General features: G+C 37.3%; 1 protein-coding gene across 3 annotated transcripts; it reads left to right on the top strand.

Annotated features, from left to right (window-relative positions):
- Positions 1-9,186: 9,186 nt before the first annotated feature.
- Positions 9,187-18,059, top strand: LOC117626051. 3 transcript variants are annotated; one of them, XM_034357690.1, is made up of 10 exons: positions 9,187-9,727; positions 10,516-10,613; positions 10,706-10,751; positions 13,222-13,304; positions 13,413-13,477; positions 14,150-14,211; positions 16,276-16,335; positions 16,553-16,585; positions 17,637-17,702; positions 17,827-18,059. In XM_034357690.1, exons 1-10 carry the CDS (start codon positions 9,269-9,271, stop codon positions 17,869-17,871), a joined length of 1,017 nt encoding a protein of 338 aa, XP_034213581.1. In that variant the 5' UTR covers positions 9,187-9,268; the 3' UTR covers positions 17,872-18,059. The 3 variants fall into 3 exon arrangements, with proteins under 3 accessions (XP_034213581.1, XP_034213582.1, XP_034213583.1); XM_034357691.1 differs by lacking the exon at positions 10,706-10,751 and having other exon boundaries at positions 9,194-9,727; positions 13,227-13,304; XM_034357692.1 differs by lacking the exons at positions 17,637-17,702; positions 17,827-18,059 and adding an exon at positions 17,530-17,630 and having other exon boundaries at positions 9,194-9,727.
- The last annotated feature ends 575 nt before the right edge of the window (positions 18,060-18,634 follow it).

Here is an 18,634-nt window from a genome sequence, read left to right as displayed (position 1 = left end):
TTTGCATTCGCTTGCTGTCCGCGGAAACTACACTAAATTCGGCTTTGTTTTGAATTTAGCTTTGTAGGATGTGCCAATATTGCAAGATTCTGTGATCGAAAGTGGGATAGCTTGAGTGAAACCCAATTGACGACCGATCTCAGAAGGAAAATAAACCTCAACCCTGCATGGGTCGTTGGCATGTGTACCCATTGATAGGCCGATGTGTAAGTCTCTACTCAATAAAATGCTAGCCCAAAGACTTTTACGAAAGGCATCTCGGCTGTTATCGGCTGGGAAAGGAGAATTTAGTTTTAGCCCAAGATAAGAAGGAAATTCTTGGTCTAGACAAACAGAAAATTTGTCAGGGGAACGACCTTCACAGTTGTATAAAATTCCAAGGTAATCTTCAACTTTAAGGCCGGAAAGGGGAAGAGACAAAAGATTTACTCCAATAAGAGAATTAGGAGCAAATCGATCATGAGCTGGCCGTACTTCTGGAAAGTATACTTGAAGCCATAATTGAAACAACCAAATCGCCCCGGTAGCATTACATTCATTAGGTTGGGTGACACCACGTTGTAGAGACCTCGATATAAATATGCCAACACCAAATCGGTCCAAAGGCCAACCGTTGGCCTTTTGCTAGTGCTTCAGCCAAAGGCTGAACTTCGAAGGTAACCTGTGCCGACGCCATGCAGAAGACATATTTGCATAGCCAAATCATGAGAAAAACTGTATGTTCTTCATGTGTGAGTGGCCCTGTTTCTTGAGCATTAGCTTCCATGAAAACCTTATAGCTTTTGTTCTTCTTGGTGAAACCGAAATCAACCTCACATTTTGATAGAGATAGAGCACTTACTTCACCACCACATGGTCGAAAACTCGCCATGACGGCCAAGTCAAGAAGAGTTGGGGTTATCATCCCAAACCTTACTCTCATAGTATTGGTAGAAGGTAACCAAAAAAAAAGACCAACTACGACAAGATTATGGTCGCATGTGAAACTGGACTTACAAAGCATGATTGCATCATAGATGCCCTCCTCCCTCCATTGTGTATTGCACAATCTTGACAGTCAATCGAGCCATCTATTCCATTTTTCCGCCCTGAAGTAGGCCAACCCCTCATAAGCTTGGGCCGATCCCAACCTTGCCAATTAAGGTATTTTTTGAACAAACAAATGTCTTTCTGTTGCAGTCGCATAACTTTAGCAACGGAGCTGGGCATACGGTCTTCAAAATAGGGACCAAGGACCATGTTGCGTGGAGTGTCAGGCAAGGGCACAAAATCATAAATGTCGTTGGAGAAAGCGGCCTCATCTTGATTAAGGGTGTCAACCAAAATGTTGTTGTACTCTCTTGCTTCTTCGGGAGACATTGAAGAACAACAAGAAAGCGGGAAATTGCTAATCTGCAAAATGTTATTTGTTAGTGATACTCAATTATTCAATTTTTGCTGTTGTTATATATATATATATATATATGAAATTTGGCCTTCTAGCCATATTGGGTCAAATGACCTTACAGTCATAATGTCATACTCCTTCTCCATTGGCGCTTACAATGGTGATGTACTTCATTGATTAGTACACTGAAGTTTATATAAAGGAACGGAAGGAGTCCTAATTTGACTAAGAGAATATTTGTGTTATACTTTAAAGAAAAGTAAAGAAATATTTTCTTGCATGGCATAAAATACTTTCTCATAATAGCCAAGTTTTACTTAGGCAAGTAAAAGAAAGAGATTGCGTTTATTTGTGGCTTCATAAAGCAAGATTTTTCTCCACAGTTTTAGCCAATTGATGGCTAACTTAAAAGGTCTCATTAATACCTAGAATATTTTGGAGTAATTATGAACCTAGCCGGGTGGGAATAAATCTTACCAAGGATGGAGTAAGGTATAAAATGCATATTTGGAAGGACTGTAAGGTATAATTCGTATACAATGGTATATTTACATGATATACCTACATTTACATAGGGGCCATATGTAATGACCCAAACCTAAAATTCATATTTAATTAGTAATTTATTATGAGGAAAGACAATTTTGCCCTTGGAATAATTTATTAACGAAAAGTTGACTTTTTGACCGAAAAGGAATTTGACAATTCGACATACACCGTTGCATAGAGCACGATGAAACGAGTTCGTAGACACGTAGTGGACTCGAATCGGAGTTTTAACGAAGAAAATACTGTTAAAATATTATGAGGGGCAAAATGGTAATCTGAAAAATCAGATTTTTAAAACCCTCATTCTCTCTCTTCCCTCAGTTTCTCTCTCTCTCTCTGTCTCTCCCTCCCTCCCGTCGCGCGAGCTTCCCTCCCCCCGATTCATTTTTGTGACGTCGTCGCCGCCACAGACCACCACCGGCCGCGAGACCGGTCTTGTTCGAACCGTCATCTCCTCCTCTTCTCGTCCCACCCGGTTTCTGTCGCCGTCAGCCACTCCAGCGGCCGAAAACTGCAGAAAACCGAGTGGGTGTGACCGGAGTTTCACGGCCGTCGTTCTCCCTCATTTCTCAACCAAATCGGACGAGCCAGGTATGAATTTTGAACCTCTCGAGCTGTTCTAGCTGCCTGTTGGGTAGGAATTAATCGGTTCTCAGTGTAGATATTGGATTTTTGAATTGGAAATTCGGCCGATTTTTGGCCTCCGTGTTCGACCACTTCCGATCAGTTTTTGGGGTAGGTCCAAGAACAAAAGTGGTTCCAAATATGGTGTTATACCTAGGGTAGGAGTTTGGAGCCGTGGTTTTGAGATTTTCCGGCGATGCGTAATCGCTTTGGACACCCAGCGCTGCCGGCGCGTGCAGCGGCGCGTGGGCGAGGGTAGTGCAGTGGCACTGTGTCTTGATGCGATCCTTAGGTTGTCACGAGCGCGTAGGAATTCGCGGATCTCAATTTGGATACCGTTTGAGCCTCGAACGGATTTTTCATATTGTGCGATTTCCGGGTTCAATACTGTTGAGCCGTTGGATCGTAATCTTTTTCAGATATGTTACTCTAGATAATTTTAGAATCGTGTAGGATTCAACGGATTGTGAATCGGAGTCCCGGATACTCCGAAATCGCGAACCCTAGGGCTAGGGTTTAGAAATTATGCGATTACACGAATGGGATCAATCCGACCGTTCGATCGACACCAATACCCTCGGGACATGTGTCCTAGATATATTGGACCTTCTAGCGGCTTCCGGATCATATTGTGAGGTCATGGACCCGTGGGGTCCCAGATTGATTTTTGGGACTTTAACGCTTTTTGAGTCCCAAGATACTGCTAAACTGGGAAGGAAAGCTTTTATGGGCATAGGGATAACTTTAACTTGACGCACGTACTTTTAGGAGCCGGGGGTCAGGGTTTTTAATTTAATACTATATTGTATTAATAGAATATTATGGTCATTGAATCAGGCACCCGGGCACCAGTTGACCCGCATGAGGGACCTTTAAGAGGTCCAGCGAGCTCAGACATTCAGTGAGTGGACTCTTTGTTTTTATAAATGAATTTGAGCAATTCAATTTCAGTTATAAACTGTTTCATGCTTTTGAATATTTTATGTTGCATGCTGCCGAGTGAAATCTCTTTTAAAGAATATAGGAAGAGATATTCTTGTTAATTATCAGATAAATGGCAGCAGAATTTTAAAGGTTACAGAAAGTTAATTATTCAACAGATTTTCCTCAGAAACTTTATATTTTTCTAAACCTGTATTGTACCCAGATAGACAATGTTGTCTTCGGTAAATCAGTTGCCTTCGGATTATATTGGTTGCCTTCAGTTTAGTCAGCATGCTTGACAATTGCCCCACGAGTTCCTTGGTACTCGAACTCGTGTGGAGCGAGTAATGTGGATCAGGTGAACAAAGGTCCCCTGAATCCTGTGAGTTGTGGCTCGGACTGACTTTGTGTCACTGAGACCTACGAGTATGTGTCACCCATAGTGATGCAAGGAATTGACGGATATAATGAATTGACGGAAATAAGTGTACACCTAGGTGATAGTTTTAAACTGTTTTCAAATGTGATGTTGACCATGAACATGATTGGCTTATACATGTATAGTTATATGCGTGCATTGATTTCAGAAATAAAGAAAATAAGCTAGTTTGTATAACTGTTTTTACAGTGGGGTTAGTATGTTCATATGCTATTTTTCTAAACTTTGTTTTGGGTCCACTCACCTTTTTTGTTGTTTTGCGCCCTCAGGCAGTAGACGTGCACATGAATCCACCACCAGGCCGTTTCCCATCTTCCGCGCCTTTCTTTTGATGTAGGATTTTTGTTTTGTAAAAGGATTGATTCCTTTGTAAATTCTTAGTAGTTGCTCTGATGTTTTGCCCTAGACTGAGACTTGAACTGTTGGAATGTATATATATGTATGCTGGCAGTTTGTTAGATATATATACACTTATTTTGGCAGGTGTAAATGATTTGGTATTGAGCCAGTTACAAGGGAAACTCTACTGGTTTTTCGGTAGACGTCAACCTTGTTATTTTATCATGTTTTGTATAGAAGGACAAATAGGTCATTTGTGCCCGACATTCGCCAAGTGTCAGACACGCACAGGGTCTGGCTCGAATTCCAAAGCAGAATTTGCATCGGGTCCTATCACCATATTTTCAATAATTAATCCTTGGCCATATTTATTGAAGACAGTAAGGTATACTAACCCAGCCAGATTGCACTAAATACCGCCATAATTGCAAACATAATTTACCTGATGAAGACGCTAGAAAATTTCTAGCCCCTGCCATTGTGGACTCAGCGACCTCCACTCCGACCACACGATCGGAATTGTAGACATCCGCGCAGTAGGGTCTGATGCAAAGCTCCACAGTTTGAAGCTAGAAACTCGCATATGCATCACTAGAAAGAATGGAGATCTCGGCTGAGCTTCGAACGAAGACCTTCCTAGTGTCAAGGAAGAAAAACGTGTTGGAGCCCGTAAGGTCTTTGGGCCAATTAATGGCCAATTATTGTTAATGCCAATTAATGCTAATTAGCGAACCATTATTCTTAATGGTCAGTTATTATTAATGTCATTGACATATTTCCTAGTTATTGTTAATGCTAATTAATGACTAATTATAAAAATCTCCAAGATATTGACGTCAACAAATGGGAAGAGGAAATCTCATTTTGCCACAGCCAATTAATGGTTAATAATATGGGTATCACATATTTTATCTTAAACCGTGAAGAGAAGAAAAGAAAGGTGCATTTACTTTCTTATTTGAACCAAAAGGAGGTTGATCATATTAATTGGGGAGACTACCCATAAAATATCCTGCCATGATTATAGCCAATTATTATGGCTAATTTTCTTTAGTGGGTTAAATATATACAAATATGGTGTGGTTACATTCTTAGTAAGAATGGTTCAAATGAGAGAAGCAGCATGTTTGGCAAGATGACCAATCAATGGTTTGCTAGTTCTAAAAAAAAAAAACTAGTAATAAAATTGGACCGATTAATAACGGCCATTAAAGACAATATTTGTGATCAAAGAATGAAGAGTGTAGCTGCATGAAAATAGTTAATTAAACTTTCACAACTAGATTGCTTTGGCAATAATACGAAAATAATAGTTTAAAGTTCAAGATTGTCTAGAGGTCGATATAAGAGTAAAACCTTGAACCGGCCGCATGTTTGTAAAAAAGAATTAAATTTAAGTTTTATAAACTTGGTTGGCAGAAAAATTCATAAAAACTGGGGGGTAGTGTTTGGGCTTGGTTGAAATTTGACCGGGTCAAGCCCGAGATCTGACAATTAAACTAATAGTGAGCCCAAGCTATATTTTAGTGGGCCTAATCAATAAGGTTGGATAGAAGCCCAAAATCATAAATGTGGCAGAATATCTACATGTTATGCAATATATCAATCTGCCCAAGAGCACAAAAGTGGTCGAGAGCCTATATGCGGCCGAAAGTATAGATACGATCGAATGACTAAAAGCGGCCGAATACATAAAATCAGCCAAGGTTTAAATAAGGAGAGAGATAATCCGTAGGAGGATTTTCTCATATATTACAATTCAAATATAGAAGGAATTATGCCAACTTGCTGGTGAACTGAAGTTATTGTGAGAAAGCTCAAGATGGAAGGAAAATCAAATCAAATATTATTATTCACATTAAATCACATGCATGAGACAAGGGATTGAAGACATTTTAGAGCAATTATGATTGATTTGAAGGCCAATTGATGACCGACCAAATTGAGACGCACCAAAGCCCCTATAAATATCAAGCTTATAGAAGAGAGAAAAGACCCCCGACACAACAAACAACTTGTCATTTTACATTCTCTTCAATTTCTATCCTAGGAGTAGCATAATGTAGCCATAGCCTAGTTCTTATTTTTTCCGCTCTAGTTTCCGTAGATTTCAATTATGCCTTTACATTCTTGTTCTTGTTTTTCAATTCTATTTTAATTACAATAACTTCAGTCCTTGTTATCTTTACTGTTCTTCATAATCTAGTTTACTTTCCGCCCTTTACTTTACGCACTCGCATTTCAATTATTTAATTTATGCAATTTACATTACGCACTCGTCTCTACATTCTTTATTTTACCCACTTTAAATTACGCAGTTGTTTTTAAATTATTTATTTTACGCACTTTACTTTCAAGCACCTTTTACTTTACGCACGTGTTCTTCGTTTCATTACATTTCACTTTCAATCTTCATCTCCACCCACTCCACATTATTTGGTTGCTCACATAAAGCCTTGACTTCGAGGTAGTGAAAGAACCTAGGCCGTGAGGAGGTTCCTTGCTCGGCCGAACAATCGTTTGCTTAAATTCAGATTTCGGACACATCATCTACTCACATTCCATTCAAGCCTAATTCGTGGCTTGGTGGTGGCACGCCTTGCACTCAATTAAAGAAGGACCAAAAAACTAACATGCTGAATTTTGCAAGACCTGATCAATTGGTTTTATCCATTCCAATATTTGTCCCCAATCACATTTCAGTGGAAGCTACAAAGATAGGCCTCTCAAGAAATGAGATGTTGATATAGAAGCCCATTTTTTAGATGACTCTGCTAAGAAATTGGAGGAAATGAGATGGAAAGATTTGGAGGGCGATTATGTAGGCGTTCATGGCCAAGCATCATCCTCACCGTCCTCTATGCCCAGTCACTTTGCTCTTGGAGGGAGCTCAAGCTCAAAGACTAGTGCAAAAGTGTATGAAAACGACCAATTGCATAAAGTTGCTATTTATATTTTTTATTTTGTTTGGTTTGTAGATTACAATAAACTTAATTTTTATTTATTTATGTATGGAAATTTTAATTATGAACTTATTTATTTATTTTATAAATAAATAAATTTTTTATTTATTCAATAAGTTAATATAATTTATTTATTTTATTTGTTCAATGTATTAAAAGATGCGTGGCTTTCCTTCTTCCTTACCAATTCATGAAAGCATAAGCAGTATTTTAATTATATTGGGGGTGCAAATTGATTCTAGAGTTTCATTTATTGATTATTTATTCCTATTTGATGCTATAAGCTCAAGATAGAGAAAGTAATAGCTAAATGAAGATAACGGGTTGGGGAAGGCCTGGATTCGCGTGGGGAGGTTGGGAGAGGTGTCTGTGGGGGTTGGTCAGGGAGGGAGGGCTGCAGGCAAGGACGGATCCAAGAATTTTACTGGGGGTGGACAAATTTTTTTTTTAAAGCAACTGGCATCCCTGCCACGAGTGCTGGATTTTTTCCCATCACGCGCTTGCAGGAGACTTTTCTCCCATCACTTGTGTAGCACAAACTTATAATTTTTCAAAAACAATTTCTTATCACGCTCGTAGCGCTACTCAAAATTTAACAAACAAACCCTAAATCATAAAAATTTAACAATAACAATTAAAATTGAAAATTAAATAAAAATAAAAAGAAAAACTTACTAAGATTAAAGAACCCACTAAAGATATGTTGATACAATTTTGGAGAGGAAGAGAGTCGCTTCTTCTTTAATTCTCTCGTGCTTTTAGGTTTTTAGGCATTTTTTTTGTTTGGCTTGTCTTGCTTCCAAGTTGGAGGCCTCTTTTTTTTTTTTTTGGTCAGATGGTTGGAGGCTTTTGTTCTATTATTTTCGTTGGTTTTTTTGGGTTTAGTGGATTCCTTATCCACTCCTTGTGTGTGGGGTTAAAAATGGCTAAGTGGCTAGCCTTCTTTTTATATAGAGTGATAGGCTGACTTATGTATAGAAGGGTAGACTGGTTTCTAAAATTCCTAAGTTAGCCTGCACCTTTAAGCTTATTTAGTAAATCAGGACTAGGTTGGAATGGGTGTAGATCCGTCCTTCGCTGCAGGTTAGTTTGGTAAAATTGGTAAAATATTATTCTCATATTGGGCAATGTTTTATGTTGTGTGTATATATATATATATATATATTTATTTTATTGTTTCCGCATCAACATAGAAGTGGGACCTCTTCTACCCCACATCATTAATTTGACAGAAGACCGTATAATCAAATTAATGAAGTCAGTGAGGTATGATCTAGTTGGTTGAATTCTTTTACCTTTATCTATGTGGGTATAGGTTTGAAACCCCCCAACATCCAATGAATATTTGTGTAAAGTCCCCTCCCTTAATTGCTTATGCTAAAAGCAAATGATCAAATTAATAGAGGGTATAAATTGATCAAATTTTAATACATTGGGGTGCAAATTGTCAAAATTAAAACTAACCAGCTCTTGTGCACAATGAGTCGTTAATCCCTTTAAGAAATTAGGTGTAAAGACACCCTTATGAGCTCACTAGCCACATAATATTATTCTTACCATTTGAAGTGGACACTCACTACTAGTTAGGCTAGAGACCGAGTCACTAAGTAAAAGGCCGGTTAGAATACAATTACTCTTGAAACTCTTTTTTCAACAAGTTATTTGGAACTTTTTTTTTCAAATGAGGATGAGTCTAAAGATCATCCAACTATACTTTATGCAAAAATATTAACGTATGTGGGTTAGGCGAGTTGATCAAGACAGTAAACTTGTCCTGATGCACTCAAATTCGAATTCCTTTTAAACTAAATTATGGCTTGTATAAGAAAAAATAACAAAAAGATTGAATACAATTCATCTCTTGTTACATATTTTCTTATAGTTTGGTAAAACGAAAAATTAGAGTTAGAGTTATCCAAATATCTAATGGTTCTTGAAATTATCTAATATTACCATACTCTGCCGCCAAAGCGCACACACACTCAAAGACGCGCCCTCAGAAACTTCGCTCTTCCCATTTCCCAGGCAAGCATACATCCGAACATGGCATTCTCAGTCTACACAACTCCATCAACCACTTCCAGTCTCCATCTGAAGCAAGCCCACTACTTTCCCTTGTTCACTTTCCAATTCAACCAGCTCTTCCCACTCTCAGTCTCCTTCCCAACTCCTTCCTCAACTCCCACCAGACTTCATATCTCTGTGTGCGCCGCTGCTAAGTCGCAGACTGGGCCTGTAAAGAAGCGCTCACCCTCGGGCACTAACAACAACAAGAAGAAAAAGCGTCAGGGTGGTGGTGGTGGTGATTCAGAGGATCTGAGCTTGAGTGATGTTGAAATTGTGGATAATTTGGGTGCTGGTGGAGTTGGGTCTTCCGGATCCGGTTCGAGTTCGAGGTCGCTTGGTTTCCATCCTACGCCGCTACCAAAACCCCCAGCTGGGTTTGTGGTGGATGATCATGGGAAGGTGCTCATGGCTTCTTCGAAGCGAATTGCTTCCATTGTGAGTTCTTTCTTGCTTAACTTTTTGCCTCTCTCGTTGTTCTTGTTGTGTGTGGAATTTTCTGTTGTTAAATTCAAGGACTCTTTTTGTTATAGTCTGTAGATTGATGCTCATAGCTCCCTTTTATCATCTTTAAATAAGGCAGAACATGTTTGAAGGCTTGGAAGTTCAATCTGAGTAATGAATTTTTAACTATTGCATAAATTACCCTTGTGTGAAATGAGCAGCAGCTGGAGGTGCTGCTCAGGGATGGAGCTACCGTGGGGCTCCCTCGTGTTGTAGCCCATCCCAACTTAGAGAGAATTTATCAATTCTAAGCCACCAACACACTCTCAGCCCACCCCAAGCTCTCTCCTCCCCAGCTCACAACCGTGCTTCTACAATAACCCAGCCCACCTCAGCCTATAAAGCTGGCTGCTTAGAGGTTTTTGACATTCCATTTGATTGGTTATCTCCCTATAAAGCTGGCTGCTTAGAGGTCACAATTCACTTGAGAGTTGAATTTTTGCAGTTAGACGCTTATGGCTCAACTCAATAATTGTTCAGTACAATTTGTTAGATTAAATCCAGAGATAACACTTGCTCAGTTCAGTTATGGTTTATAATTTTTATTTTTATTTTTACCATGGATCATTTATGAGCTGCCTCAATTTGGGATTACTGGATGCTGATTTATTTTAGTCATCCTAAATTGTGATAAGATACAGATTACACTCTTTTTGTTTGTTTGTTTGTTTTTGCCATTGCTTTCCTTAAAATTAAAATATTCTGAAGTAGTCAATGGGCAGGTTGATCCTACCAATAATTTCCCTTTAGAGTGCGTTATAAGGAGAGTGTTCAGAAGCTCGCGGGGAGATGAATGTATGCTGCTTTGCCCAGTTGACACGTAAGTAAAGCTGTTTTGTTTTTGTTTTTTTTTTTGTGATTGAGCAATTTGTCCAGAAAGATTGCTAAGTGTATATTAATATATCAATGCAGGCCTGTTCAAATATTAAAGAGCACAAACATAGATGGCTGGTCAGCTGTATGTTCTCGTGGTCCATATCTAGTTTTTAGTTGATTCTTAAATTTGTGTAGACTGCATATGACAATTTTGAAACTGCAAAGTTTTCTAGATGCAGATACAACAGTAATTATGTCTCCTATATAGGTTCAATGCCTCATTGATTTCCCATATTATTTTATTTTATTCATTTGTTGGGAATATTATTTATCACCTTCATTTAGTCCTTGTTACTGAATGTGGCCAAGAAGTAGTGGACGGGGCTATTTTTTTCTGCTGATCTCAATAGGTGGAAGCATTTGGGGTCAAATTAGTTCAGTAACTGAGTCCTCTCATAACAATTTGTTCCCTTTTGAGGCTCAATCACCAGGTGAAAAGAATCAGATCGTGGGAAACAAGGGTGGTCTTTTTGTTTGTTCTGATATTGGGTCCTTCAAGGTCAATAAGGTAAAGGTGGCGTAGTTGGTGGATATTGTAATGAGAAAGAAATAATTGAATTGGGGAAATTGATTCTGGATTTGCAAGTGATGAGGAGAATGTCGTTAAATTGGAAGTTCATCACTGTTTTTACAGGGTTGCAGAATATAAATGCCTAATCTGGAAGAGGAATCTGCATTTGTGTTGTATTATGCAGAGATTGAACAGGAAAATCTTGGTGAGATGAAATCTATTACCACTGAAGTGGATTGGAAGTAGTTATTATAAAGAAAGTAGAATTGGATGTAGCTGAATTGGCCCCAATTATATGTGACAGATTATGAATGTCTGATGGATTTAATTGCTATTCTCTTGGGAGGGTGTGATGAGGAATCAGGTGCACATTTAGGTCCTATTCTGTGGGATTTCAAGATTTTGCAGATAAAATTTACCGTGGATAAGCAGCAGTATTGTTTGGGATCCACTGTACACAATACTGATTCCATTTTTTCATCAGTATTGTTTGGTTGAGGATATCTGTTTGGCATGTACCTTCTTGATTCCTACATTTCAGCTTTCAGTACAAGAACAACGGGTTTTTATTTTGCTTCTGACACATTATAGCTTTTAACCACCTCAAAGAAGCTATGATGATGGAATTGTTCAAGCCCAACCAGTTGCTCTTTTGCTATGGAAGTTTAGTGCAATGGCAATCCTCACTCAAAAAAAAGGAAGAAACTTTGGGAAGACTATTATGACTTGCTGGTCAGATTTCTAGAATTCCATCCTTGAGGAGAAGGATTGTTTTTGAGGGGTGGGTATTGATAGGAACCTATATGCATGTCTGTGTTGACAAAGTCAACTTGATGAGCTGGCAGTTATTTTTGGTTGATGAATTGGCAGTTTGCTGATGCATTAATGCAGCTAGTTTCTTAAACATCAGTTAGGCTACTGTTAGTCAGTTGATTGTTGGGTTAGGAAAGTTAGCACTATATTAGCTAAGAGAGTCTGTATTGTAAAGATGTTAAGAGAAATTTTATTCTTGTTCTTGTTAAAGAACTAATTACACTCTGATGTCCTTGGAGTGTTTAAGCTAGGTAGAATATAGGTTGTATCAGTCTAGTAAAAGGAAGGTGGTCATTTGTACTTGTGGTTGTGAGTGGTTTGAAGATGACAAGTTGCAGGGATTTTGGAAATACGTTAATGGATTTTCCTGCTGCAATGAAGTTAGCCTTAAAGTTTGAGTACAATGTTTAATTAATGGCTGTAAGGTTCTTATAATTTTCTTACGACCTTGGGGTTTTAAAAGCATGCTAGAGAAGTATTAAGGGTTGTGGATCATATATTGAAAGGATAAAGAAACCAGGGAAATGGAGAAAAAGTGGAAAGTGTACTATCAATCTATTAATCTATTGTTATATAGCTTGAAGCTCTACTTTTCTCATTCTTCACATCACTGAAAAATTACAATTGTCACCCCCAATGTGCATGAGCTGAAGGCATGTGTTTGTAATTTTTATCTAGTTTATTTTGAAATCCAAATCTTTCCTTGTAAACCACCCCGTCCAAATGGAACGCAAGATGATTTGGAAGGCTGGTGTAACCATGAAATTGTGGGTTGGTGCTCCTTGGAAACTAAATAGCATACCTGTGATGTGCAGAAGATATTATGCATGCTGATGCATGTTTAGGGGTTCATCTTTCTAAAATATCTGGCTAGATTGCCTAGCTTCTATTTGTTAGTTCTGCTTTTGGGAGTCTTTTTCTTCCAGCTGAGTCTTTGTTTTCTTTTTCATTTGGCTTTTCTAAAGTCTTCTTCTTGTCCACGTTTTCTTTTCATTGTAATATATATATATATATATATATATATTGCAATAGAATTGTCTCAAAAAGTAAAACAAAAGCTATCAAGCTATGGTGGGAAAGAAAGAGGTTGATGCAAGACAGGGTGGGTTCTTTGACATAAATCAATGTCTATCAATCTACATGTCAGTGATAATTATGAAGTGGAAATGTTTATTTCTTGATTCTTTATTTTCCTTATCAATTTAATCTACGTTGTTTTGTTTCTTAGGTCAGTGATGAAGAAGCTGAAGTTATTCTTCCCGCTGCTGCTTATGCCCTTGCCAAGATACACATGCATCTGGTACATAGTGGGTATGATGATAAAGATATTCCAGCTTTAGTATTTTTTTTAAACCTTGGTATCTTGGTTCTCCTAGATATCTTGATATTAATTTGTTCAAATTTGTGTCTTCATATCAGATTCTGTTATACAGCACGGGGAGGCTTTTGTTACTCAGAGGATGACATATTTGATTTCCGAACAGGCAATTGCTCTTGTCATGTATTTTTCTTTTAAAACAAAGAGCAAAAGATCTGCTTTATGATTGTTAAACTCTTTAGGTGGTTTCTATTTCATTTTCTTCTTTGCCACTATGAATGAAGTTTTGGGTTTGTGTTGAATCTAGCTGTCAATAATTGATGTCATAAAAGATGTTCTATGGTGATTCTAGCTGTTTTTTTTTTTTTTTCTCTTTCAATTAAATGAGAAGGGGAAAAACTCGTATAATATTTGTTGACCCGTTGGAGCTTATACCATAAGGGCATGGAAAGATGTGGTCCCTGATTCGTTGAAGTGCAAGGTGGATATGATTTTTGAGTATGTAGACGAACTTTTAGGAACTTCTGTAAACACTTCCATTCCATCTGGTTCTCATTGATTAATAATAGGTTTGTTCTCTTTCACATAGTTAAATAGAACATTATTAGATGTGTTTCATGGCTCAAACTATTGTGTTGTCTTTATCTCATTGATAAATATTAGGGGGGTTCTCTTTCACATGATACTCTTTGCTTATTGGTGTAATGGATTTTGATGGGCTTTAGTTGGCCGCTGCACCTCTGCCCATTCATCCTTGTAGATCCCATTTATTTACTTCAGAATGGAGGTCTTTTAATGTTTGATTAAAATTTAATGTGTGGTGTTAACTATTTTGCAGATGATGGTCAAGATGTAGATGGCTTGCCCACTGAGGGTGTAGAAATTACGTGTTTCCATTTGGTAATGTGATAACCATCTATATGCAGTATAATTTTCTTAAGAATGTGACGTTAAATTGGTAGGTTATAACTTTTAGTACTATAAGGTTGCAGTAAACTGGCTTGTGTTTTCTGTCAAGAAAAAACTGGCTTGTATTTTCTCTCAAGAAAGTACTGGCTTGTGTTTTTCCTGATGAAGAGTTTTTTTCCTTGTAGAATTGTTATCTTGTTAACTAGAATACAATTCTTTTGATAAAAAAATCATATGTATTCTTTGAAGATCATTTTATATTTTCATTTTACTAGTATATTAACTATGCATTAAACTTGTGAATTTTTCAGTCATCATTAGATTAATAATCTGTTAGGTCCTACCACTGCCCCATAATCTGTTGTAGTAGAGTTAAGTTTTTAGTCTTACAAAAGAAAATAATGTTGGGAGTGTGATACAAGAACTTATAGTGCCTAGTGTCATGCATAGCAAGTGGAGCAGTGCGCACACGTGGCATAAGTTCTGGAAAAATGTTGTTGAGTGGAATTTCTGTGAGTATATCCATTATGATTGCTCACACACTTGATGTTCCCTCCTACCAGAAGGGAGAAGGCTCAGAATGCGCATTAAAGAGTGTAGTGGTCAAGCTATTCACAACCCTCAGCGACGCAAGTGTGGGCATTAAATGAGCTTCCTCTAGCCAATGTTGGGACCATGAGGGGTGGGCATTGGGTTACCAGATGGGTGGCCTGGTGTTTCCATGAGATAGGGTAGCCAATATTGCGCTTTACTTTACAAGTTGAGTTTAGCATGTGCTACCACTATGCTGAATGATATACTCTAAACGTGGGGTGAATCATTAAATATGCATGAGCAAGGCAACCTGGTACACAGGCCAATGTAATGCTATGCAGTTCAATCTTCTGCTGTATAGACCTCTGGCCCCTGACACAGTGCATCACACCCAAGAAAAGATATATCACACATGTAGTTAACTGCTGATATTTTAATATCTCTATTCATTCATTCATTCATTAGGTTTCATGGGATAATAATCTTGGTGGCTCTGATAGCTTATAGTCAAACTACAGAGTGGACTATTTAAGACCATAAAATTGACCACTAATTACAGTCACAAACTAGCCCACTACACCAACTAGCTGCTGCATCTATAGAGAGTGGAACACGTAACCTACTTTGTTCTTTTGATTAATGCCCGTCAGCTGAGAATTACACGAATACCTTTCTGCCCGGAAATAATACAGGATGTATTTGCTTACATTGAAGCATTTAACTTCTTAGATTAAATGATAACTAGGTTTCTTAGATTAAATGATAACTAGGTTAATGTTAAGTATGTTTCAACCTTAGAATTGAATGGTTTCTATATAATTTTCAATTCCCTTAATATTAGATATTCCATATTTTTTTGTGAATGAACCTTCAATTCATTGCTGACATCCTCGAATTTTCGGCTTCATATCTCCTTTTAGCTCCTTGAGATATATCAGTCTGCAGTTGCATTCAGGGGCCTTTGGCACAATGAGTTTTTCTCACCTTGTGGTTTCTTAATGTCACCTTTTTGTTCTCTTATTAAATCTCTCATACTTTTGAACATTTATTTTCGTTCAAACTACCTGTTGCACTGTATTCTAAAGGGAAATCTCCGTGTTCCAAAAGAAAAAGAAAAAAATAGAGTTTTTCTTAATTTCATAAAGTTATCTTTTCTAAGACATGTTTTGTTTTATGTTCATCATCATTAAAAGAAGAAAAGGAGCATTATATGTTGAAAATATGAACAATTATTGTGTTTTGTGTTCTGTGTTCTATGTTCTATGTTTATGTTTTAATTTAGTAGATTGCTTGGATTGTTTTAATAGCACCATATTTTCTGCTTACATATTTTTGTTTGTTATCTTTTAATGTTTATAACTTAAATATGAATAGTTCCATTGTAAATTTCTAATGCCAAGTATAAAAAATTTGTATGTGCGTGTGCACAACGAACACAACTATATGATTATGATCTATACAAATGAGCTAGATGGTTTTTTCATTGCACTGCCTTTCTAATCTATAGTTCTCTCGGTGCAGGATGGAGCACATTACATGATTTATACACCGTCTGATCCGCTTCTCTTTGTTGTTGTAAAGGTAACCTTCAAGATTTAATATGGTTTGCTGCACCTCCATTTAATTAAATGCATCTCTATTCCTTTGCTCATATTTATGAAGTTCCCTTAAAATGTCTGTCAAAATACTACTCATGGCTCTAGTATTGTTGAGAAATGTTATTTAATTTTTCTAAGAACCGTAGCTGATTCTATGATTGGAAACTGAACATAAATGCGATTGGATTTTGTTTGTGCAGAATAATGATGGTCTGTTGCAAATTGCTGACGATGTAAGCAATCTCACTCATTTCATAGTAGATTTTTTTCATCTTCAATTTACCGTACTATATATACTGACTGAAGATTGTTAGAGTTTAACCCTCACCATTTGCATTGTGGTTAGTGCCTTAATTTTGTCTGCATAAGTATTACTTCTGAAAACATCTTGTTTTCCTCCCCTGTTTTCTCAAGAGTATTGGTGTAGTGGAATCTTCAAGTTGCACCATATTCTTTTAATGCCCTATTATAGTTTTTCAGCCTGTACTCAAACGATAAATTGAGATTATCTGGAAGCATTTATCAGCATATTAATATAGTACATCAACTTATAGTTTTGTCACATCAATGATTTAACCAAGAGGTGTATGACTTGTACAATTCTCAGATGGGTACGTGCAGTAAATGTATATAGCTAGCAGATAATAAAATCACAAGATCAAGAACCTGTGTGTGACTTTCAGCATCCAATTTGTGTACAATAAGCGTTTCTGGGAATTATGGTACCTAGATATTGTTTACTAGTTTCACAATGCCTCTCACATATTGTGAAATAGGATTTCGTTGTCACTAGGCTACCCACTGAAAAGATTTATAGGATGCCCAGTAGTAGAACAAAATTGAGTTTCAAAGTCCATCCTTCTCTCACTCTTGTGTGTCAAAGACTGAATTCGACATGGAAAAAGCTTGGCTCCTTAAAACTGAGGAGGAGCTCCTCCTCGAAACAAATGGGAACACTAGTCAATTTCATTTAATTTTTTCTTTTTTTGAAATTCTTTTAACTTTCTTTGTTTTGGAATTTGACAAGTGTCAAAATCCCATTTGCTTTGAGGAGGAGATCCTCAGTTTTACGGAGCCAAACTTTGCTCATTGGACATATATAAGGAACCGTAGGTACCATTTATAATGATTGCCTTAAATTTTGTATTAATTTTTGTGTATTTTCCCATTGTGTAAGCTTGCTTTTAATCAGCAAAATGCAATGAGGCGTCAGTTATTTATTTAAGAGAAAAGCAATGGATGATAGCTACTGTGTATAAAATGTGGTTCTAATAATGGAAACAGGACCTGCTGGAGGATCCTGCAATCATTAGTGCCATAGATGAGGAGACTGAGTTTAATGCCTTGGTGGTACGTCACATACCATGGATATCTTAATGTTAAAATTTACTGCACTTTTCTCATATCATTAATATGATATTGTTAATGTGAGATAAATGATTGCTTAAGCTTCGTCTTTTGGTCATGTTTGCAGGAGGAAGAAGCAGCTCTTCTTGATTCATTGCTAGGAAAAGAATAGCCAAATCTTTCTGAGCTGAGGTGTTTTTATATGCCAAATCTTTCTTTTTCCTTTGTCAATTTAACACATGCGACAGCAGTTCTGCGGATGGGACTTAGAAACACAAACATTTGATTTTTTGTTTTCACTCATTTGTCTTTTGTATATAAACTTTTTCTTTGGTTATGCAGTATAAATATATTCGTGTAGCTCATTATTACCAATTATTGCACACACAAAGCGTAGTTAAATTTTATAGAGTAGAAAGAAGGGACTCACAAAGCCAGTCTAACTATTCCACCACCAAATTTGTTGAAGCTTGAAGCTTGATCTTCTCTTCTCCACTTTGAGTCACATTGTTTGGATCCAGTTTTTCCCAACCCTTAGTGGGCCTTGTTTTTGATAATTTAGTGGGCCTTTAGTTTTAAAGTTAAATAGGGGCTAGGCTCAGTTTAAATTAAATCTGTTTTTGTAGAAATTTCCTTTTAGAACACACCACACCTACAAAATAAATGGACCCCAGTTGGTGGTGAATTAAGGCCCAAGTGGGGCATTTAGGCCCATGAGGAGAGCAAATCAATAACGTGAACCTAAGGAGCTGAGCTTGCTTATCAAGTATCATGTGTCGTGCGAAAACACTCCAAGATCTTATCGTTGATGGACTATGCAATAAAAGAACACAAGCCATGCAAAGATAAAGCACACACATGAACCGAAAAGTAAACAAGCACATAAAGAACACAAGAATTTATAGAGGTTTGGCATTGTGCCTATGTCCTCTTGG

The sequence above is a fragment of the Prunus dulcis genome, chromosome 4 (assembly GCF_902201215.1).
Source record: "Prunus dulcis chromosome 4, ALMONDv2, whole genome shotgun sequence".
Taxonomy (NCBI): Eukaryota; Viridiplantae; Streptophyta; class Magnoliopsida; order Rosales; family Rosaceae; genus Prunus; species Prunus dulcis.
Note: the sequence above shows the minus strand (reverse complement) of the source record. Positions and strands in the feature narration are given on the sequence as shown.